The sequence below is a fragment of the Myotis davidii genome, unplaced genomic scaffold, assembly GCF_000327345.1.
Source record: "Myotis davidii unplaced genomic scaffold, ASM32734v1 scaffold17, whole genome shotgun sequence".
Taxonomy (NCBI): Eukaryota; Metazoa; Chordata; class Mammalia; order Chiroptera; family Vespertilionidae; genus Myotis; species Myotis davidii.
In genome coordinates, this window is record NW_006288624.1 from 270111 (window position 1) to 291655 (window position 21545).

Consider the following 21545-nt stretch of genomic DNA (forward strand, 5'->3'; position numbering starts at 1 on the left):
TGACAGGTGACCTTTTAGTTTTTTTTAAAGAAAAGTCACTATTGCCCTGGCTGGGTGGCTCAGTTGGTTAGAGCACTGTCCCGTACACTAAAAGGTTTTGGGTTCAATCCCAGATTGGGGCATACGGAAGGCACCTGATCAGTGTTTCTCATTCTCTTCTCATTCTCTCTCCCCCTTCCTCTCTCTCTCAAGTCAATAAAAACAGCTCAGATGGCGTGGCTCAGTGGTTGAGCATGGACCTATGAACCAAGAGATCACGGTTCGATTCCCAGTCAGGGCACATGCCCGGGTTGCAGGCTTGGTCCCCAGTGTGGGGTGTGCAGGAAGCAGCCGATTAATGATTCTCTCTCTCACTGATGTTTCCATCTCTCTCCCTCTCCCTTCCTCTCTGAAATCAATAAAAAATAAAATCAATAAAAACATATCATCAGGTGAGGAGTGTAAACAAATAAATGAAAGGTCACTGTTCATGTACCTGTTTTTGCTTGTCCAGATCACCCGTCAGAGGTGCCGGAGAAGCTCATCCAGGACCGTTTCCGGAAGCTGGGCCGCTTCCCTGAAGCCTTCAGCTCCATTCACTACAAGGGAACCAGGACGTACAACCCTCCCACGGACTTCTCTGGGCTTCGGAGAGCTTTGGAGCAGCAGCTAGAGAACAACACCACCCGTTCTCCCCGACACCCAGGAGTCATCTTCAAAGCCTTGAAGGTCAGTTGGCTCCCGCCTCGCCTCGAGTGCTTCTCACTGGAGTGCCAGTGGGTGGTGAGAACACTCAGTTCTCCAGCTTTTGTTGATACTGGTGATTGGAAACCTGGCCTGAAAGAGAGGTTATAGGAAAAGGAAGCGCATGAGTGGAGTTTACACCTCTCAAATGACGTCATCTTGCTAGGAGCTCGAGTGCAGAGGAATCTTAGGTGATAGTTAAAAAGTGATAGGTCCTGCCCTAGCTGGTCTGGCTCAATGGATAGAGCATCGGCCTGCAGACTAAAGGGTCCCGGGTTCGATTCTGGTCAAGAACAAGTGCCTGGGTTGTGGGCTCGATTCCCCAGTAAGGGGCTTGCAGAAGGCAGCTAATCAATGATTCTCGGTCATCATTGATGTTTCTAACTCTCTGTTCCACTCCCTTCCTCTCTGAAATCAATAACAATACATTTTTTTAAAAAAAGTGATAGGTCCTTATATCAGAGAAAAACTAGGCTTTTAGGGAATAGGAAAAAGCATTAATTTATGGGTGGTGTGGCCTAGCTCCGGTGAGCCGACTCACGTTGAGGCTCAGATATGTGGATAGCCCTTTTGTTTTTCTTTATATAGACTCACCTGTTTCTGTTTTTAACCTAAATTAATTTATTAAAATAAACAACATTTTGTAATCACTATAAATGGAAAACTAGTATCACAGGTAGAAATTTGGCCAAGAAAAAAACAAAAACATATATGGATAACAATAATTGCTGTTTATGAGGAACCAAAGTTCACAGGATTTGTTCATTTAATCCAGGTGTGGGGAACATCTGGCCTGCGTACTGTATAAGTTTATTCTTGTATTATTATAATCATAACTTGCATGTGTTTTTCTATACCAACAACTGTAAACCTACTTTTGCCTACTGTGGTATATATAAACATTGAACATCTATCATTTTTCTATCTTCTCATATAATTGCATATAGAATCTAATTTTAAGTATTTTTGCTTATTTGATGTCTTTTCTATTGCTTATTTTTAGTATTTCAAGGGTTTTATTTCAACACAGTATTTTATCTTCACTATGCACTTCTTGTATTTTTTAAAAAATATATTTTTATTGATTTCAGAGAGAAAGGAGAGGGACAGAGAGAGAGAGAAACATCAATGATGAGAGAGAATCATCTATTGGCTGTCTCCTGTATGCGCCCCACTGGGGATCGGGGCCACAACCCGGGCATGTGCCCCCGACCAGAATTGAACCTGGGACCCTTCAGGCCGCAGACTGATGTCCTATCCACTGAGCCAAACCAGCTAGGGCTGTACTTCTTTATTTTACCATTATTTATAATGAATACATGAAATCCATCTGGGTGAAAAACTGCTTACTTTTTGTGGTTTGCTTTGTGTACACCTGTGTTACTATGGCTTGAGGCTTAGGACAAAGTGCTGGGAAGGAGCTGGGCCTTTGGGGCAGTGCTGGGGCTGCAGGGCCTGGAGAGAGAACAGGGGAATGTTAACAAGATTGGAGCTGGGATATGAGGATGCCCTGAGGGTGAGGGGACAGAGACTGGGACTGGGAGGGGAAGGGGGGAGGGGGTAGGAGTGAGTTTGGCACAAAGCTAGGCAGGCCCTGGTTTACACAGGGAACAACCTGGGGCCTAGGCTGATATGCTTAACCCATTGAGTTTAAAAGGTCTGCAGTAGGCCACAATGTCAGCAATTAGTGAATCTGGGTAAACTGTGGATAGGAGTTCCTTGTATTATTCTTGCAATTTTTCTACAAGCTTGAAATTATATATCAAAATGAAAATTTACCCTCCAAAAAGGTTTGTGGTTTTGGCAGAGTTTTCTACAGGCTGGATGTTTGTGTCTTTCTAAAATTCCTATGTTGAAATCCTAATGCCCAGTGTGTTAGTGTTTGGAGGGACTTTGGGAGGTGATTGGGCCCTGAGGATGGAGCCCTCATGAAGGAGGGTGATGCCCTTATAAAAGAAGCCCCAGAGAGCTCCCTGGTCCCTCCCCCCAAGAGAGGACACAGTGAGAAGACACCATTTATGAACCAGAAAGCAGGTTCTCAGCAGAACCTGACTATGCAGGTGCCCAGACCTTGGACTTCCAGCTTCCAGAACAATTAGAAATAAATTTCTGTTAAGTCTGTGGTATCTATAATAATAAAAGCGTAATATGCTAATTAAACTGGACGTCCTTACGGACGAAGATGGAGCTGTGAGGGGAAGCCCAGGTCCTGGGTGTCGGCAGCCGGAGGGAAACCTGGGTCCTGGGTGCCAGAGGGAAGCTCTTGGTGCTGGCAGCTGGGGGAAGGCAGGCCTACTCTTGCACAAATTTCGTGCATCAGGCCTCTAGTTTTGTATAGCAGCCCAAATGGACTAACAGTGGTTAACAGCTTGGGCTCTGGAGTCAGACTTGTGTCAGATCCCAGTTCTGCCACTTACCAGCTGCTTAGTCTTGGCAAATGAATTCAGTTGTTCGTTCATTAAACAAATAAATGAGTGCATTTTGTGCCGGTAGAATCTGAGGTGCTGGAAATAGAGTGGAACCCAAGATAGACAACACTTGTAGCACTTTCTTCAAACATTTTTCCTCATCAGAACAATCTATAATAATAAAAGCATAATATGCTAATTAGACCAGATAGCCAAACGACCTTCCAGACAACCTTCGGACGAAGCTGGGGCTGCGACGACTGAGCCCCTTGAACGAATTTCATGCATCGGGCCTCTAGTAGAGGTAATAATAGAATGTTTCTAGTGAGATTGAGGTGGGGAATTAAATGAGAACAACATATGTTAAGCAACATACTAGTTCAATAAGTATTAACTTTTGTGAATAATATTAAGAAAGAAAGAAACTATGAAAAATGATTATATTTGAATAATTCATAATATACATACTTCTAATTAGAATTTGAGATTAAAGTGTACTTAGATGTATAGGCTAGTGGCCATGTAAGGGCTCAGAGGTAGTCAGAGTGGAAGATCGCACCCAAGTATTGCAAACGTTCTCCAAAGAGGCTGAATCCATACTTGTTATGCAAAGGGCTGTAAATCCGGTCAGTATGAGTTTTGACTGCAAGGCCAATAGCTGGGTTAATGTTTAAATAACATCATCAGGGGCACTGAGTGCTTAAGCAGTAATTAGTGATTTTACCCTTAAGAGTCTTGGGTGGCCTACTCCAGGCCATTTGTTGGGCACTTTTAAGAAAAATAGTTACACTGTATTCTTAGGAGGTGATAGAAATCTCGAAGCTTTCTGAGATTAAAATGAGCATCGTCAGCTGAGTTCTGATGACTTTTGATAGTGGTGTCCTCAGAGTTTCACCTGGACCCTACCCTACGTTTTCTGTTCTCTGAGGTAGGTAGTCCCTCCTTAACACTAACACACTATGCTGGACTGAGACGTGGGACCCACTGCTCTTGTCCATGACAAGGCATTTTTTGTATAAGCATATGTTTTGGGCTCTCCCCAGAAAATTGTAGGATTCTTCTAAAAATTATTTATTTATTTATTTTAGAAAGGAAGAGAGTGAGAAATCAATTTATTGTTCCACTTATTTCTGCATTTGTTGGTTGATTTCTGTATGTGTCCTGATTTTTGTATGTGATTGAACCTGAAAATTTGGTGTATTAGGATGACGCTCCAACCAACTGACCTACCTGGCAAGTGCCAATTTACTGGGGTTCTTGCAATTTACTCAGATCTTTGAAAAAAATATTTTTGTCTTTTTTTGGGGTTGTCTGGTTTTAATCCACTTTATATTAGAAGTTGTCAATTCTCTATCACTTTAATAGAAAGCTACCTGTGAGGACTATATTTGGCAAATTGACCCACTAGAATTTTATTGCTGTTAAAATACATTCTAGCCCTAACCGGTTTGGCTCAGTGGATAGAGCATTGGCCTGCGGACTGAAAGGGTCCCAGGTTCGATTCCGGTCAAGGGCATGTACCTTGGTTGTGGGCACATCCCCGGTGGGTGGTGTGCAGGAGGCAGCTGATTGATGTTTCTCTCTTATCAATATTTCTAACTCTCTATCCCTCTCCCTCCTCTCTGTAAAAAATCAATAAAATATATTTTTTTAAAAAAAGACTATGACTGATCAATATGAAGTAAACTCAGCAATAAGCAAATAATATGGAAAAGGAAATCTGAAAAAAGGTATCCAAAATGCCCAATAAACATTTTTAATAAATGCTTCAAATTCTTTCTAGTAATCAGAGAAATGCACATAAAAATCTTATCAAATAAAGAGGGAATATGCAAATTGACCATCACGCCATAATGGTTAAGATGGCTGCACCCACAGCGGAGGCAGGGATTCTGTAACACAAGATGGCTGCACCCACAGCAGAGGCTGAGGTCCTGTAATGAGCCTTAATGACAGAAAATATATTTTTTGGTGTGCTGCAGAATTTTAGTAATTAGTTTATGTGTGCCATGAGATAAAAAAGGTTGAAAATCACTGGCATAAACAGATAAATTATCATTGCCAAAATAACTTGTCTGTCTTCCTGTTTCATTTTTTTCCTTCTTTCTCTCTGGCATTCTTTACTTTGTCTAGTTCCTCCCTAACTCACTGAGTGAACACTGACAAAGTTCGGGATAGATTTATATGATTATTTTGTGTATGATTTTTAAAGTTTTAGATAAAATATACAGGAATATTATTAGGAAAAAATATAAACCTTTTAGGAAAATGGAGAGACAAAATACATAAAAGGCAATAAAAACTGTGGTGCACCAATAAATTTCAGCTCTCTAGTACAGCAGTTGCCAACTGGTGGTCTGTGGACCACTGGTGGTTCGTGAGATTTGAAAGGTTGGCGAATGCTGGTTTAAGGAAACCTTTGGAGCAGCCGTTGCCAATTGGTGGTCCGCGGAACACTGATAGTTCATGAGGTCCGAAAGTTTGGCGACCGCTGCTCTAGTAATCAAAGACACAAAAATGAAAATCACAATGATACAAGGGCAAACACTAAGAAGTCTGGAAATAAAATGTCTATATGAAGCAGTAAACTCTTATCAACTGCTAGTTGAGTTAAAATTCTTAGAACTACTTTGAAAAGTAATTTATAAATATCTAGTAAAGATAAAGTATGCATAATATAGGTTCTAGCCATATTTCTAGGAATTTGCCTTAAAGAAACTTCCACAGGAACACAAGGAGACTATATGAGGATGTTAATAGCACTTTGTAATAGTAACAAAATGCAAACTAAGTGTGCAAAAAATGGATAAATTGTGGTATTTTATAAAAAAGAGAATTGGATCATGCCCTAGCCAGCCTGGTTCAGTGGATAGAGTATCAGCCTGCGGACTGAAAGGTCCTGGGTTTGATTCCAGTCAAGGACACATGCCGGGGTTGCAGGCTCCCAGCCCTAGTTGGGGGCGTGTGGGAGGCAACCAGTCGATGTGTCTCTCTCATCATTGATATTTCTCTCTCTCTCTCTCTCTCTCTCTCTCTCTCTCTCTCCTTCTCCCTTTCACTCTATCTAAAAATCAATGGAAAAAATATCCTTATCCTTGGTGAGGATTAAAAAAAAAGAAAAGGAAAGAAATGGAGACATAGAGAGGTGAATTAATTTGCTTGAGATGACTTCTCTAGTAAAAGTGGCGGAGAAGAATTTGTCAGGTAGTCTGGCTCCAAGTCTATGCTTTTAACTCTGCTCTATTCCTTCTCAATAGTATCCCACTTCTAGGAAGGTCAGAGCATGGGGCCATCTTTTAAGGTTCCTGATACATATTGCTAGTTGCCTCTAGAAAGGGCATTCCCATAAGCTATATTTGTGTACTTGGTTATTTTCATTGAAAAAAGTAATTTTTTTTTAAATTATGAAAGCAATGTGTGCTCAACATAAAACAATTCAAATAATACAGAAATGTGTATGATATGAATTGAGTCCCTTTTTCTGCTCTCCCCCTCACTCTATGATAACCATTAATATTTTCTTGTATATGCTTCTAGAAATTTCCAGTGATACACATGTGCATACATAAGCATATGTATATAATGTATTTTTCTCCCTAAATAAATGGGATCATAGAGAAGTTAAATTCTTTTAACTTCCCTATAATCTCTTTCTGCAGATAACCATTGTAAGTAGTTTCTTGTATATTCTTCTAGAAATTTTCAATTCTATATAAGTGCATGTACACACACACACACACACACAAACACCTACTCAAAATTTTTTCCCTTCAAAAATGGGATCATACATTCATATTATTTCAGAACTTGTTTTTTTCCCCACTTAATTTTGCATCTTGGTTATCTTTCTATATTAGTATATAATACATGCATCATTCTTTTTAATGACACTTGGTATACTTTTAAAAAGTTATTAGCTGCATCTGAGTTACGTGGTTCCACCTGATTGATGTCGCACTGGTGGAGCCAGGGGGAGCCCAGGTGCTGCTCTTCATGGTCATTATCGAACAGGAATGTGTGTAATGAGGAAGATTGAAGAGTTTGGAGGGAGAGAGAGAGAGAGAGAGTCACTTTCTGTTTTAGTGGCTTGCCCTTAGGCTTCCTGATTAATCCCGCTGGCCTGCCACATTGTGCCAGGCCCGGAGCAGCTGGGTTATTGCCCACCTCCTGACCACTCGCTCCTTTGCGCAGGTTCTATAGTAACAGTAGGCCAGATACCTACAAGCAGAGCATACCTGAGTAAGCAGGTGAATCTTTTTAAAGAAAAGAGATGCTCAGATCCCTATTGAATAAGGGAATTTAATATTGAATTAACTATGTTGTCTGTATTACAGTTCTTAATAATTGAATCATTTACAAGTTGAATTCATGTAGGTTTTATTTAATACCTCTTTTAGCCTCCAATATTTAAATGTAGAAACTCTGACTTTTATCACAGAGTTTATCACAGGATGCATTTAAGTATTTATAAAGTTATTATATTCCATTGGGGGTGGCATCATTGATTGCATAAGAGTCCATTTTGAATCAGAACATTCACTGCCAGCCCTTGATGACTGGGGCTAACCTTTCAGGTTCAGTAGAAAGAGCCACAGTGTTGCCAGGACAACTAAAGTTCAAGATCACCTGGTCTCCAGGCAACCTTTTCCAGGCTTACCTCAAATGCTTTCCCAAGCTTTTTCAGGGGAGTTCCTTCCCTGCCTCTCTCTCACAGCTTTGGGACCTCAGAAGGAAGAGAGCCCAAGATCCCTGGAATGATGTGAGGTTTGGAATTTTTGAAAGACAAAGTATATGGATTAGGTGGTAGTATCTTTACTGGAAAGTAACAATCAGGAAGGAGGACAGCTTCTCCTTACCCTTGTATCCCAAACACACTAACCTCAGATTTTTAAAAAGCAGTTACTGAATATTCCCACACTCTTGATTCATGTGAAGCCCTCCTGAAGCTTGTCATGGACTGACTCATTATTCCAGTGACTTGTGAGGGAAGTACCATGCTTTTCGTGTGTCCCAGCATTTCGGAGGATGGGTGACCAGCATATGAAGTGCTGTGGCTGGTTAGACGAGGAGTTCTCTTTCTGATGTCATAAGAGGGTACTGTTGCCTTGGCCAACATAAGCTCACAGCTGATTTGTTTAGGGCAGGCAGTGATGGAGGTTCTATGGGCACACGTACCATGGGAGTTAGGCCGCAGATCATTTCGTGCCCAACTTTGAGATATGTGGACATGCCCCGACTTTTCCTTCTAGTATACGCATTTTATAGATGAGAAAATAGGCAGAGAGAGCAAAGCTGCCACTGCAACCTGAAGTGACTTGGGGGGAGGGTATCTCATGTTTAATTTCTGCAAATTTTCCATTTAGTTTCATACTATGTTCATGCTTGTTTTTTATGTAATAACTAGGGGCCCAGTGCACGAAATTTGTGCATGGATACAGTCCCTAGGCCTGGCCTGCAATCAGGGCCATCTTCCCTGGCAGCCGGCCCCACCTCCCACTGCCACCCATCCCCGGTTCTCTGTTCCCCATCAGGCAATTGGAGCCTGCCCACCTGGGGAAGGGACCGAGAGGTTCCCCATCAGGCAATTGGGGCCTGCAGGTTGGGGGCAGCTCCTGCATTAAGAGGTTGACCAGCAGGCCCCAATTAGGCAATTGGGGCCTGCAGGTTGGGGGGCAGCTCCTGCATTGAGTGTCTGCCCCCTGGTGGTCAATGCATGTCATAGCGACCGGTCATTCCACAGGAGGTCGATTTGCATATTACCCTTTTATTATATAGGATAGTTTGCTCCCTAGATCTTTTTGTAAATTGATGCATTAGGAAGATAATACTACATTTCCCACCAGCTAGCCCCAGAGGGTCATGCACACACCTGTAAGAAATACAGCCTACAAGGCTATCAGTAATTTGGCCAATCAGGGAGTGGTTAACCTAAAATTAGAGAGGGCCTGTGGCCTGGGATAAACCCTGGCACAGAGGCAGAGCCAAGGTAAGGAGGGGGAGAACAGAAGTTGGTGTGTGCTTGGGGGGGTTGGTGCTATCACTTTATTCCTAGGTCCTAGCAGAGGAATCAAACCATGACCTCTTGGTTAGGACCTTCGCTAGGAGTTAGAGGATATAAAGGTTGGAAACTTCTTTCATAGTGTTCAGGAGACGAAATACAACAGATCCATCGCTTTGCATCATTGCCTAATTACTCAATACTGATTTGGTTGTTGAATACAAAAGGGCTTCAGAGAAGGCAGAGTGTAGTGTGTTTAAAGTGATTGAGAAGGTATTATAAAAAAGGTGAATCCAAAAAAAAAAAACCAAAAAAAAAAAACCCAAAGGACCAGCCCAAAGGGTGGCTCAGTGGTTGGGTATTGACCTGTGAACTGGGAGATCATGGTTTGATTCCTGGTAGGGGCATATGCCCTGCCCGGGTTTCGGTCTCGATACTTGGTTGGGGGCATGCGGGAGGTGGCTGATCAGTGACACTGTCTCATCATTGATGTTTCTGTCTCTCCCTCTCCTTTCCTCTCTGAAATCACTAAAACAATATATATTTTTAAAAATCGCCACAGGATGGATCACATTAAGAAGTAGGAGAGAGGAGAGCAGTTTGGGCTAGAGAGTGATTCTTGCCTTGCTTCTCATTTATTCTCATTAACATTCATATGCATATTCATTTATCTTTTCTCTCAAAATCTTAGTGTTTCCCTAAGTTAATCTTTACAAAATTACCCCCAAGGCAACAGGATTTACATGTATTATTATTTGTCAGATCTTTTGGGGTCTAAATCAAGGATTGCCACTGGGTTGGCCATTGCTGGCAGTTGATGGTGTATAGGCCCTGCGTTATCCTTGCAGAAGCTGAATTTGAATGCCCTTAGGTCAGTGGTTCTCAACCTTGGCTGCACATTAGAATCACCTGGGAATCTTTTTAAAATCCTGATTTCCAGAGGATGAGGCCCAGAAATCAGGATTTTAAAAAGACTCCCAGGTGAGTCTAATGTGCAGCCAAGGTTGAGAACCACTGGTTTAGAACCTAATCTGCCCTTTTTCCAAATCTCATCTTAAAATTTCTTTTGGCTTTTACCAAAGGAAGTAACATCTTGTCCTTTTGCTTTAGGCTACTTTTCCTTCTCTTCCCATGAATAATGATTGTCTGCCTCAGAATGGGAGACGGAAAGATAGAAACTTGGAACAGTGTGCACTTAATGATTTTTGAAGCCTGGAAAGCCCATTCCTGTTTAATTTACATTACTTTTTCCACTGAATGTGACTAAGGGCCTGGAAGGAGGGGAAATCGGCTTGAAGAGTACTTTCAATATAAAGTAATGCGTGAAAACAGGATTGGAAATGGAAGCGCCTCTCAACATAAAAATTTCAGTTTTCCTCTGCAAATACCCTATCTTTCTTTTTGGCATTTTTTTTTGGCCCTTTGCTGTCTTTTGGGTTACTGTAGTTGATAAAAGGCTGCCAAACACTACGATAATTCTTGTTTTTTTGGCCAATGACATATGTTTCTGCATTGAGAGAGTTCTGTGGCCTAGTAAACTCTAGATGCGTGCCTGTGGTTAGAACTGGATAGAAGCCCACGAAACTCTTGCTTACTGCTCAGCTGTGTCTCTGACTTAAAGACGAACCCCCTTCTCAAGTCTTGGTTTCTCGGTCCCAGCTTTACAAGGATGAAGTGGGCATTGGTCAGTATCTATGGAGGTTCTGAATGAATGACTGTGTGAGGTGTTTATAACCTCCAAGGTAATTAGTGGAGAACAGTAACTTTGTTCACTTCTGACCTCTCGGGAAACGGGCTGGTTCTTTCCAGGCAAGTTGGGGCTAGGAGGTTGAAGGTAAGTTCCCTCTTCCTGCTGTGGAGCCTGTAAGAAATAAGGTGTGTGTGTGGTGGGGGGCGGGGGGGATCTTAGAAAGGAAAGTCGAGGAAGAGCCAAAGCACAGGGCTCTCTGCTGTGCCTTCATGTCACCTTCCCTCCTCGCTAGGCACTGAGCGACCGCTTCAGCGGTGAGATCCCCGATGACCAGATGGCGCACAGCTCCTTTTTCCCAGACGAGTACTTCACCTGCTCCTGCTTGTGCCTCAGCTGCGGGTAAGTGAGGCCAGCTGTCTCCCCGTCTTGGGAAAAGAGACTCAGAATGGTGCTTCTCAGTCACCAGTGGGCATGCAAGTCACCTGGGGTCTGGTTACATGAAACCTTCTGATCGATGGATGGGGTGGGGCCCGAGATGGTGATTTCCAAGTTCCCAGGTGATCCTGGTGGTCGGGGGACCACACTTTGAGGGTGCAGGGTATTCCGGGACACATGGTTATGAAGAATCTCCTGCAGATTTCAGCCTGGTTTAGATGGAAAATTGAGTGGCTTCCGGTTTGGGCAGTTTTTACTATAGAAAACTTTAGGTTGCCTGTTTCCCCATGTTTCTCCTTTCAATCATAGTTATTCCATTTATTCAACTAATATTTGATAGAGAGCTCAGTGTGTGCACAGCACTGTAGTCCATGTGTATCCTAGTTGATTCCTTTCACTGTGAGGGCAAATGCTTAGAGCACATTAGAATTATTCAGGGAGCTTGCAGAAGTATCCAGGCCTGGGCCCCACCTTCAAGGAGGCTGGTTTAATGGGTCTGGGGTGGGGCGTAGGCACTGGAATACTTAAAAGGCTCCTGAGATTTTTCTAATGTGTAGTCTGAGTTGAGGACATTGCATTAGAGCACTGCTTCTCAAACATCAGTCTGTATATACACTACTTTGTGATTTTGTTAAAATGCAGAGTGTGGACAGCAGTTCTGGGTGAAAATCTGCATTTCTAACAAGCTCCAAGTGATGCCTCTGATGCTGGTCTGTGGACCACACTTTGTTACAGGGGAAAGGACATTGATTCTCAACTGAGCATGCATCAGAAACAGCGGAAGGATGTATTAAAACAGATCGGTGGGTCTTGGCCCCACAGTTGGGTTTAATAGGTCTGATTAGAGCCTCAGAACTTTTATTTCTGGTAAGTTTTCAGGTGATGCTGATGTTGCTGGTTGGGGACCACACTTTGGGGGTCACTGGATTAACTTGAGCTGTTGAGGGCTGTTAAATCGGTTTGGTGACTTGACTGAAGCAGCCCAGGGGATTTAAATGCAGTGTGTCAGTCAGATTGTAGTCTCCACGTCGTGTACTCACTCCCTGCCTTTCCACCCCTTCACCACTTTATTGTCCTTGCTCACATTTGCCCATCTACAGGAGGAGACCTTTCTGTTCTGAGCCTTTTCTGTTCTGATAGCCTTTTTGCATTGAACCCAGTAGGCCACTGCCGGGCACTGAACCACTTGGCTCTGAATTTGTAAAAAGGACTTGGGTGTTGGATTAGACGGCCTGCGTGGGGAGGACTGGGATTATCTCGGACAGAGGGATGTTCATTGCCAGCGTCATTTACCTTCCTTTTTGCTTGCCCCGTGAGCCCAGCACGAGGGGCTAGACTCCATTGGATCGTTGCTTTTCCATTCTAGCTGAGCTTCCCCAGGGTTCCCAGGACTTTCCTTTTCCGTAGGGACGTTCTGAAGTTCTGATCTGTGTGCTGTGCTGTCAGGGTGGCCGGGCTCGCTGTTCGTTTGGAAGGTTTTCTTGTCTGGCTTAAGCCTCCTCTTAGTGCTTTGCCAAATGTTGGGGGATGGTTTTTGTTTGGCATCTTGGCAGCCTGTCCTGGTTAAACTTAATTCACGCTGTTTGGGTTTTTCAATTTCCTGAGAGCCATTCAAGATTCATCTCTTGTCAAGGTGGTATCTTCTGGCGCCTCCATTCCTACTGAGGGGCCAGGTGGTGTTTCTAAGAAGAGTGTCTCCATTTCGCTTTTTCTCCTCAGACAAGGTACTCCTTGCTCTACCTTTGTGGTGGTGCTGAGTGCAAGGACACGGGAGGCCTGTGGGTTCCTGAGACAAACTGTCCTCTGTGCTCAGTGCCCGGGGCCTCGTTCATAACCAAGGTCTGGTTTGGGCCCCATCTCTGGCTCAGGGTCGGATTCTTCTGCGTAAGTAGCATCAGTTCCATTGGCCGCCTCATTGTCAGCTTTTGGGCTTCACTCAGGGCTGGATGTAAGAACAGCATGAATCATGGGAAAGAAGGAGTACCTCATGAAGCCAAGAGCCGCTGCAGCTACTCCCACCAGTATGACAACCGAGTTTATACCTGCAAGGTGAGTCCCCGAGCTTCTCCCTGCTCCAGCAGCTGGCTGCTGGTCCCTCTCCTGTTGGAAAGATTGGCTTGGGGCAGCTTTGCTGCATCCCAAAGTATTTGATGTTCAAATGGAATCTCTCTGGAACTTCTCCCCAGCTCTAACCAAAATAACTCACCCATGTTTGTTGCTGGGGCCTCGCGGAACTTTTTTAAAACTTATTTTCCCCTTAGTCTCTTGAGCTTGTGGGCAGGGGTCACGTACACTGGCTGTTTGTTCTTCTTACGCATGGATGTGTTCGTCAGGAACCGAGTTCTGATTTCTTCTGTCTGTGATGGGTGTAAAATTTTTTTTTTTTTTTTTGGTGTAAAATGACAGCTTAGTTTTGGGGCCTGGGGTGGGGATACATTCAGTTCATGACCATTCAGGGCACTGGCTTCTTTAGAGAAATGAACTTTCTTCTGATGTGCTAAACTCGGCGTCTGTAGACCCTCAGACGGTATGGTTTGTGGGGAGTGGGTGCTGGACAGGGATGTGAAGAGGCCACGGGGACTGGTGTCCAGAGAAGAAGCTGGCAGAGTGCTCCATGTTTCAGGCCTGCTATGAGAGAGGCAAGGAGGTCAGCGTAGTGCCCAAGACATCTGCTTCCACCGACTCCCCCTGGATGGGTCTTGCAAAATATGCCTGGTCTGGGTGAGTGTAAACAACATAGCTAAGGGTTGTCTGGTGTGTTTGTTTCCCCGGAAACCTGGCAGGGTAATAGTATCTGTTTGCATTCCTTGTAGGTATGTGATCGAATGTCCTAACTGCGGCGTGGTCTATCGTAGCCGGCAGTACTGGTTTGGGAACCAAGATCCTGTGGATACGGTGGTGCGGACAGAGATTGTGCATGTGTGGCCTGGAGTAAGAGCAGTTTTATTTACTATTCTTTCTCTTGTATCGTTCAGTTATACACGTGTGTGGAAAAGTGGAACTTGTTTAGAAATAAGATTAATCATGACTTTCAATATTTTGGTGGTTTAGGAAGGCATGATCTAAAGAGCTTTTCTTGTTCTAGTTCGTTAATTATTTTCATTTCTTTTTGCATACATACTAGAAGCACAACTTGAAATAAAGTAAATGAAAAGTTGATCTGTTGTTATACTGCCTTTGCAAATAAAACTTCATTTTTATTTATTTTAAAATATGTTTTTATTGATTTTGAGAGGGGGTGGAGGAGAGAGAGAGAGAAACAGCTATGAGAATCATTGATCTGCTGCCTCCTGCACACCCCCTACTGGGGATCAAGCCCACAACCCAGGCATGTGCCTGACCAGGAATTGAACCTGCAACTTCTTGGTGTATGGGTCGACACTCAATCACTGAGTCACACTGGCTGGGCAAAACTTCATTTTTTTAAAAATATATTTTATTGATTTTTTATAGAGAGGAAGGGAAAGGGAGAGGGATAGAGTGTTTGAAACATCAATGAGAGGAACATCCATCTGCTGCCTCCTGCACATCTCCCACTGGGGATGTGCCCGCAACCAAGGTACATGCTCTTGACTGGAATCGAACCTGGGACCCTTCAGTCTGTAGGCCAACGCTCTATCCACTGAGCCAAACCGGTTAGGGCAAAGCTTCATTTTTTCATATTCTCTTCAGTCATTTTCCATATGCATATGTGTATATAGTTGTAATTATAATTTACATGCCATTTATCTGCCTTTTTTTCTTACCGTAATACTATTTCCACATTGCTTCCATTTTTCATGATTCCATTTGTAGTCACTGTGTAACATTATGTCTAGTGTTATAGTTTGATTCTCCATTCCCTTTTTAAACTTTCATGCGTGCTGTTTATGATTTTTTTTAATCATCAAAGAAAATGCGATAGTGACCATCTTTATGTAAGAAAACCATTTCTTTTTTTGGAAATTTTCTTTCTTTTTTTTAAAATATATTTTATTGATTTTTTACAGAGAGGAAGGGAGAGAGATAGAGAGTTAGAAACATCGATGAGAGAGAAACATTGATCAGCTGCCTCCTGCACATCTCCTACTGGGGATGTGGCCACAACCCAGGTACATGCCCTTGACTGGAATCGAACCTGGGACCTTTCAGTCCACAGGCCAATGCTCTATCCACTGAGCCAAACTGGTTTGGCTGGAAATTTTCTTGATGCATATTCTAAGAAATGGGATTACTATAGACCCTTACTATTTTTTATTTATTTTATTTAAAATATATATTTTATTGATTTCAAAGAGGGAAGCAGGGGGAGAGAGAGAGAGATAGAAACATCAATGACGAGAGAGAATCATTGATTGGCTGCATCCTGCATGCCTTACACTGGGGACCAAGCCAAGCTGGCCGGGCGACTCTCACTATTTTTAATTTGACTTTTGAATTCCAAATGTTAGAAAAATAAATTTGTTTATGAGGCATTTATATATTGCTTTGATTCTGCATTAAGCCACAGTTCATACTTGGAATTACTCATAAATCACAACATATCCAAAACCTTTCCCTTCATGGAAAAAAATAAGCAGTTTTCTCGAAGGGACTTACTTGGTGATGTTCCCCTTGTAGGGTGATTCCTAAAGCCACCAGTGAGTCCACCTTTGAGCTTGCCTGGATCCTTCAGGTACCACATAACTGACAATTTCCTATTGTTTTGTTCCTCTTCTTCCCAGTCTCCCCTGACATGATGGTCCAGGCTATTCTGGTCCAAGGGTTTAATATGGCCTCACACTAGTATAACTTTCCCACAAGGTGTTTTGTGACTGTCTTGTTTTTGATCTGCTTTAGTTATTTCTTGCAAAAGCTTTCGTCTCCATGGCAAGATCGTTTACAGTCCAAGAAAACAGTGACACTGTAATGTACTTTTAGGCTGCACTCCTCATCGTCCTTGGAATTAGGGAATACAGGCTCCTCTCCTGTTCATTCATTCATCCATTCAGTATCTCAGCATATGTTGTTGAGTACCCTGTGCTCAGAATTGAACTAGATACTTACACAATACAAAAGTGAAAAGGATAGGTTATTGTTCTCAGAGAGTTTACAGTCAACTACATAAACAGATACTGTTCTTACATGTGGAAACAGGGTTCCTGGAGCTGTGCGGATATTAGAGGAACTGAGAGGAAGGGTTCCTAATCCAGCCTGGGCTGGGGGTTTCCTGCGGGAGGTGTCATCATTATGTGAGTGTTTCCTGGAGTGTATATCTTGTTTGTGGGCAAACTCAGTCCTGATTGAGCAGTGGCGCACCAAGTCTATGGTCGCCCTGAAGAGAATCATTCGTCATGACTGGTTGGTGTGATAGTGCCTAGAAGGTCTGTCCCTGTTTTTCTCTGCCAGGGAGTTTGTGGCTCTGAGTTGGCGGTGATGAGTGTGCAGCTCACCCAGGACCCCCGCCCTTTTCCTTTGAGTCCCTTCCCTCAGAGCGTGATGGGAGCCTGCTTTTTCATTTCAGACTGATGGATTTCTGAAGGACAACAACAATGCTGCCCAACGCCTCTTGGACGGGATGAACTTCATGGCTCAGTCGGTGTCTGAGCTTAGCCTTGGGCCCACCAAGGCTGTAACATCCTGGCTGACAGACCAGATAGCACCAGCCTACTGGAGGCCCAACTCCCAGATCCTGGTACGGTGCGGCAGGCTGCTCCGGTAGCCCCGGCCTGGCCCGTCTTGCTTGTGTCGCTGCCCCCTGTCCCAAGCTTGCTCTGTGGGGGAGGCGTGGAATTTCTCTCCCTGTCAGGTTAGCTCCCCGAGCATTGGAACGGGGGATGCATTAAGGCAGGCAGTGTCCTCTTCGCCCCTGGAGTTCCCATCACGTTATTCTGCAAGTGTTTTCTTTGTGATAGATTTTCGCTTCCTTACCTGCAAGGGCCAGTCATTACCGATGAGATGCCTAAGATCATAGATATAGAATCTGAAGGCCAGGAGCCTTTAGGGATCTGTTAGAGTCATCCTCAGCTTGATCCCTAAATCTTGACAGCACCCACGGCAAAGGAGCACCCAGCTGTGGCCCAAATCCTTTGACAGGGAGCTTGCTCCCCACCAGCTTCCCAGAGGCTCTTTTGTGGGCCATTAAAAAAATAGACTCATTTCTCTTCTGGCTAGATTAGCCTTCTGAGAACCTGTGACTCAGCCACATGATTTGAGAACCTTTCCAGGCACTTCTTGAAAGAAAATGATAATCACAGCTGCTTCAGTGGCTGGAGGTGGTAGGGCCCCTCCCTTAGGGCTGGCGGGGTCCTGCCGTTTCAGGGTGGTCCTGTGGGCCTCCCCCTGGGTATTGGTGGCTTTCTCAGCTGAGCAGACATGAGTGACACCTGCCTCTGTCTGTTCTGGGCTTGGAACAGAGCTGCAGCAAGTGTGCTACGTCCTTTAAAGATAACGACACCAAGCATCACTGCCGGGCCTGTGGGGAGGGCTTCTGTGACGGCTGCTCATCCAAGACCCGGCCGGTGCCCGAGCGGGGCTGGGGCCCTGTGCCCGTGCGGGTGTGTGACAACTGCTATGAAGCCAGGAATGTCCAGTTAGGTAACGTGGGGTCTGGGAGCTGCCGGGTGGAGGGCGGGACCTCTCTCCTTGGCACTGGGTGTTGGGAAGTGGACTCCCATAGTGCCCACCCTATTCCTAACTGCAGCTGCTCCCTTGGTCTTGGTCAGTCTGAGTGCTGGGGTGCTATTTCTTGGTGGTGGTGGTGGTGGTGGGGTTAATCCTATCCTGTGTTTACCAGACATGGCTTGGACTGAGTCTTCTCTTGGAGAAGGTTCTAGGTCATGCTCCTGGAAGCTCTCTGCTCTACTTTAAGGAAAGGCTAGAAGATAGCTCTTGAGGGTTGAGGTAAAGGACTAACAGGTGCCACCGGTCTCAGGGTCTGGGCTGACCTCACCCGCAGCCCAGCCCCTGGGGGTAGTTGCCGGGCAGCACAGTGGTGCCTGGGGAAGAACCCAGAAGCACTCTGCTGCTGCCCTGAGTTTTCCATTTAGGAAATGACTAAGAGCTGACGGCTTTTCCTTTATCATTGTCTACAGATGTCGCTGAGGCACAGGCGGATGACGAAGGTGGGACACTAATTGCTCGGAAGGTGGGCGAGGCTGTGCAGAACACTTTGGGAGCCGTGGTGACAGCCATGGACATACCACTAGGTGGGCCCGACAGTGCTGCTCTGGGTGTAGTGTGTGTGGGATGGAAGGCTTCAGAGGGCCCTGGGCTGTCATTTTGTCAAAGGCTTGCAGACCCAGGATGAGTCGGGCAGCAGGAAGGTGACTGAAAAGTGATGAACATTTGCTTAACTCTGGAATACCTTAGTGGTTTTGTGTTTCTATCCGGAGGCCATTCTCTTACACCAGTGATTGCTGCATAACAAACTACCTGAACATGCAATGGCTTCAAACCACCACCATTTTACCACATCTCACAACTCTAAGTCAGGGAGAGGAATTCTTCTGTCTCAAGTGGCATTGCCTGGTGTTCCAGTGTGGCAGCTGGACTGTCTCCAGGGTCCAAGCAAACCTAACTCACTTGCTGGGCCTTGGCCGGGATGCCTGGAAGTAGACCTCCCTCTCTCTCCATAAAGCCTCCAGGCCTCTCCTGTGGCTTCTTCGTTGGTAGGTGGACTTCTTTACATGGTGGCTCAGGCTCTAAGGCTAATATTCCAAGAGACAAGTAGAAGCTGCCAGTTTCTTTTAAGGCCTGGGCCTGGAAACGTGTACAGTCTTCTGTAGGCACAGAGCCTGCCTAGACTCAAGGAGGGGGCACGAGTGTCAGAGAATTTGTGGCTGTGTTTAATCTGCCACACCAGCTAAGCTATGCCTCATTTAGGATGTAAGGTAGCTCTTCACGTCTGGCCTGGTGGAATGGGGTGAAGACCAGGCATTGTAACCAAGATGGGAAGAGGGAGAGGAAGGGAAACCCACCAGTGTGTGGAGGGCTTAGGCAGGGTTGTCCGGGCTGGGGTACTGCAGCCCTTTGTAGGGGAGAGACCAAGGTCTCCTGGGTGGGTGGTAATGAAAATGGCTTGTAACAGATGGAATCACTGGCTCACAGGACGAGCAGACAGTGAGCTTTGACTCTGGGGTGTAGGAATAGACGGATTTGCCCAGGCTTGAAGTTCAGGTTGCATCTGCTGTCACGGTAACTGGGAGAGGCCGGCTGCCCTTGGCGCACAGAGCCTGCCAACTGTACTCACCCGCGGCCAGGTCTCAGGCCCGTGCGTAAGACATGTTAGTGCTTGTAATCCCCATAACAGCTCTTGAAGGTGGGTTGTTAAAGATGAGGAAGCTAAGGCCTGAGAAGTAACCTCTTGTAATCTTGCAGCTGCTAGTTAACTGGTGCTCAGTGGAACTGGCATTCAAATGAAGATATGTCCTGACTCCGACTTCTTGTTGCTCCAGTGGTTCTTAATGCAGCTGCACCTTAGGAACACCGGGAGAGCTTAATAGATACGCACATTTCAGGTCCTGGGCCCCCGCCCTGAAGATTGCGGCCTGGGTGGAATGGGTGAAGACCAGGCATTGCCCGTGTTAAAGGTCCCTCGGTGATTCTGTGTGCAGTTGCATTGGGAGCCACTGGAGGGTCTGAGGACTCCTTCGTGCACCGTGGGATGGGGTGCTGGGTTCCGCGTGTCCCGCCCAACATGGTTCCTTCCTTGCCACAGGTCTGGTGAAGGATGCGGCCCGGCCGGCGTACTGGGTGCCCGACCACGAGATCCTGCACTGCCACAACTGCCGGAAGGAGTTCAGCATCAAGCTCTCCAAGCACCACTGCCGGGCCTGTGGCCAGGGCTTCTGTGACGAGTGCTCCCACGACCGCCGGGCTGTCCCATCTCGAGGCTGGGACCATCCTGTCCGAGTCTGCTTTAACTGCAATAAAAAGCCCGGTGACCTTTAACCCCAGCTCCCTCTTCCCAGCCTTCACAATTCCTTAGGTTCTCAGGGTTAGAAACAGAAGTCTCATCGAGGTAGGCCCTCCTCCTGGTCACCTGTGGTGGTGTGTATCCTCTCTGCTCGTCCTGGGGCCACTTTCCCACGGTGCGGGGTAGGCAATGGCAAGCTGGGGTGAGCCTGGCGGCAGGCCCGAAGGCAGAAACCCCTCGGGGCAGAGGACTGAGCAGCTTGTCGAAGCCGTTGCATTTATGTCAGTTAAAAATAATAAATATATCCCGCGTCGACATACGAAAGGCAGACGGAGTCTCTCCAGGCTGCTGGCTGCAGATGAATGCGGTCTGTCCCCAGCACAGGGATGAGGTGGCATGGCAGCAGGTCTTCCCATAAAACCGAGCCAGGTACAAAGCCACTGTGTTGCTGGCCACCGTTTCTTCTTCCCAAGCCTTCGAGGCCTCGCCTTCCCTTGCCCTTCCGGCCTCCTGGTTGCCTGGGGAAGTGAGCGTCCCAGGTGCTTGCTGAGAATGGCCCGGAAGGGGTCTGTCTCCCTGGCCCTCCAGAGCTGCATCCCAGGCCTGGGCCTCAGCCTGTTCAGAGACCACTCAGCCGAGCATGCAGGTCACCGGCGTGGGTGGAGGGTGAGGGTGGGGTCCTCCGCCCCGAGAAGTCAGAGTGTGGGGGATGTGACAGCCTCGTACCCGGGGAGAGCTTGGAAGGAAGAGGGTCTCCCCAACAGTGTTTCCCGCTTGTTGCTGCTTCTGTCTGTGCATCCACTCGGCTTCCCAAAGGCCATACCCTGCTCCGAAAGAGAGCACCCGCTTCCCGTCCCCTCTGACCTTCTCAAGCCACCATCTGCTTCTGAGTGTTGCACTAGGATTTTTATTGCTTATTTTGAAGTGTCTTAATTCTTTGTTCCCAGACACACGACCCCTCTAGCTATTGGAGGGGTGATCATGAGCAATCTTCCAGGGAAACAGAGCACAGAATGGACTGTTAGTTATTTTCTGTTTTGGTTTTTTTGAGTATCTATAAATATTTCAACAGATCATGAGAAACAAATTCTCTCTGGTCCTTGCAAGAGAAGCCAAATGAACTTTTGCTTCTCATTAAGAGCTGGGATGTCCATCTCTGGTGTGACTGGAAAGACTGTTGTGCTGAATCCTGTCATCATGGCGGACTTTATCTTCAATGGCCAAAAACGAAGATATAAAAAGTGACATAGTTCTTGACTGAACTGGTGGGTGGGCGGAGCTTCAGGGGGTACTTGGCGGTCACCCTGGTGTGGCAGTGTGACGGGAGCCCTGGAATGTGTTGGTCTGCAGACCTGCTCCCTTGCTCCCGTGGCCGTGACAGGCCCTACTCTAGTACTGTGTATCAACTGCGCTGTT

At 45.7% G+C, this 21545-nt stretch overlaps 1 protein-coding gene across 1 annotated transcript in view; it reads left to right on the top strand.

The window, feature by feature from the left end:
• ZFYVE1 (zinc finger, FYVE domain containing 1) overlaps positions 1–21539 on the top strand; it is a 47313-nt gene extending 25774 nt beyond the window's left edge. Inside the window, exons 4-12 of the mRNA XM_006760713.1 lie at positions 494–708; positions 11112–11218; positions 13195–13303; positions 13878–13975; positions 14068–14185; positions 16737–16907; positions 17629–17809; positions 18307–18420; positions 19932–21539. Coding sequence (XP_006760776.1) covers positions 494–708; positions 11112–11218; positions 13195–13303; positions 13878–13975; positions 14068–14185; positions 16737–16907; positions 17629–17809; positions 18307–18420; positions 19932–20164 — 1346 coding nt within the window. The 3' untranslated portion in view covers positions 20165–21539. The remainder of the gene's footprint in view (positions 1–493; positions 709–11111; positions 11219–13194; positions 13304–13877; positions 13976–14067; positions 14186–16736; positions 16908–17628; positions 17810–18306; positions 18421–19931) is intronic.
• Positions 21540–21545: the final 6 nt, after the last annotated feature.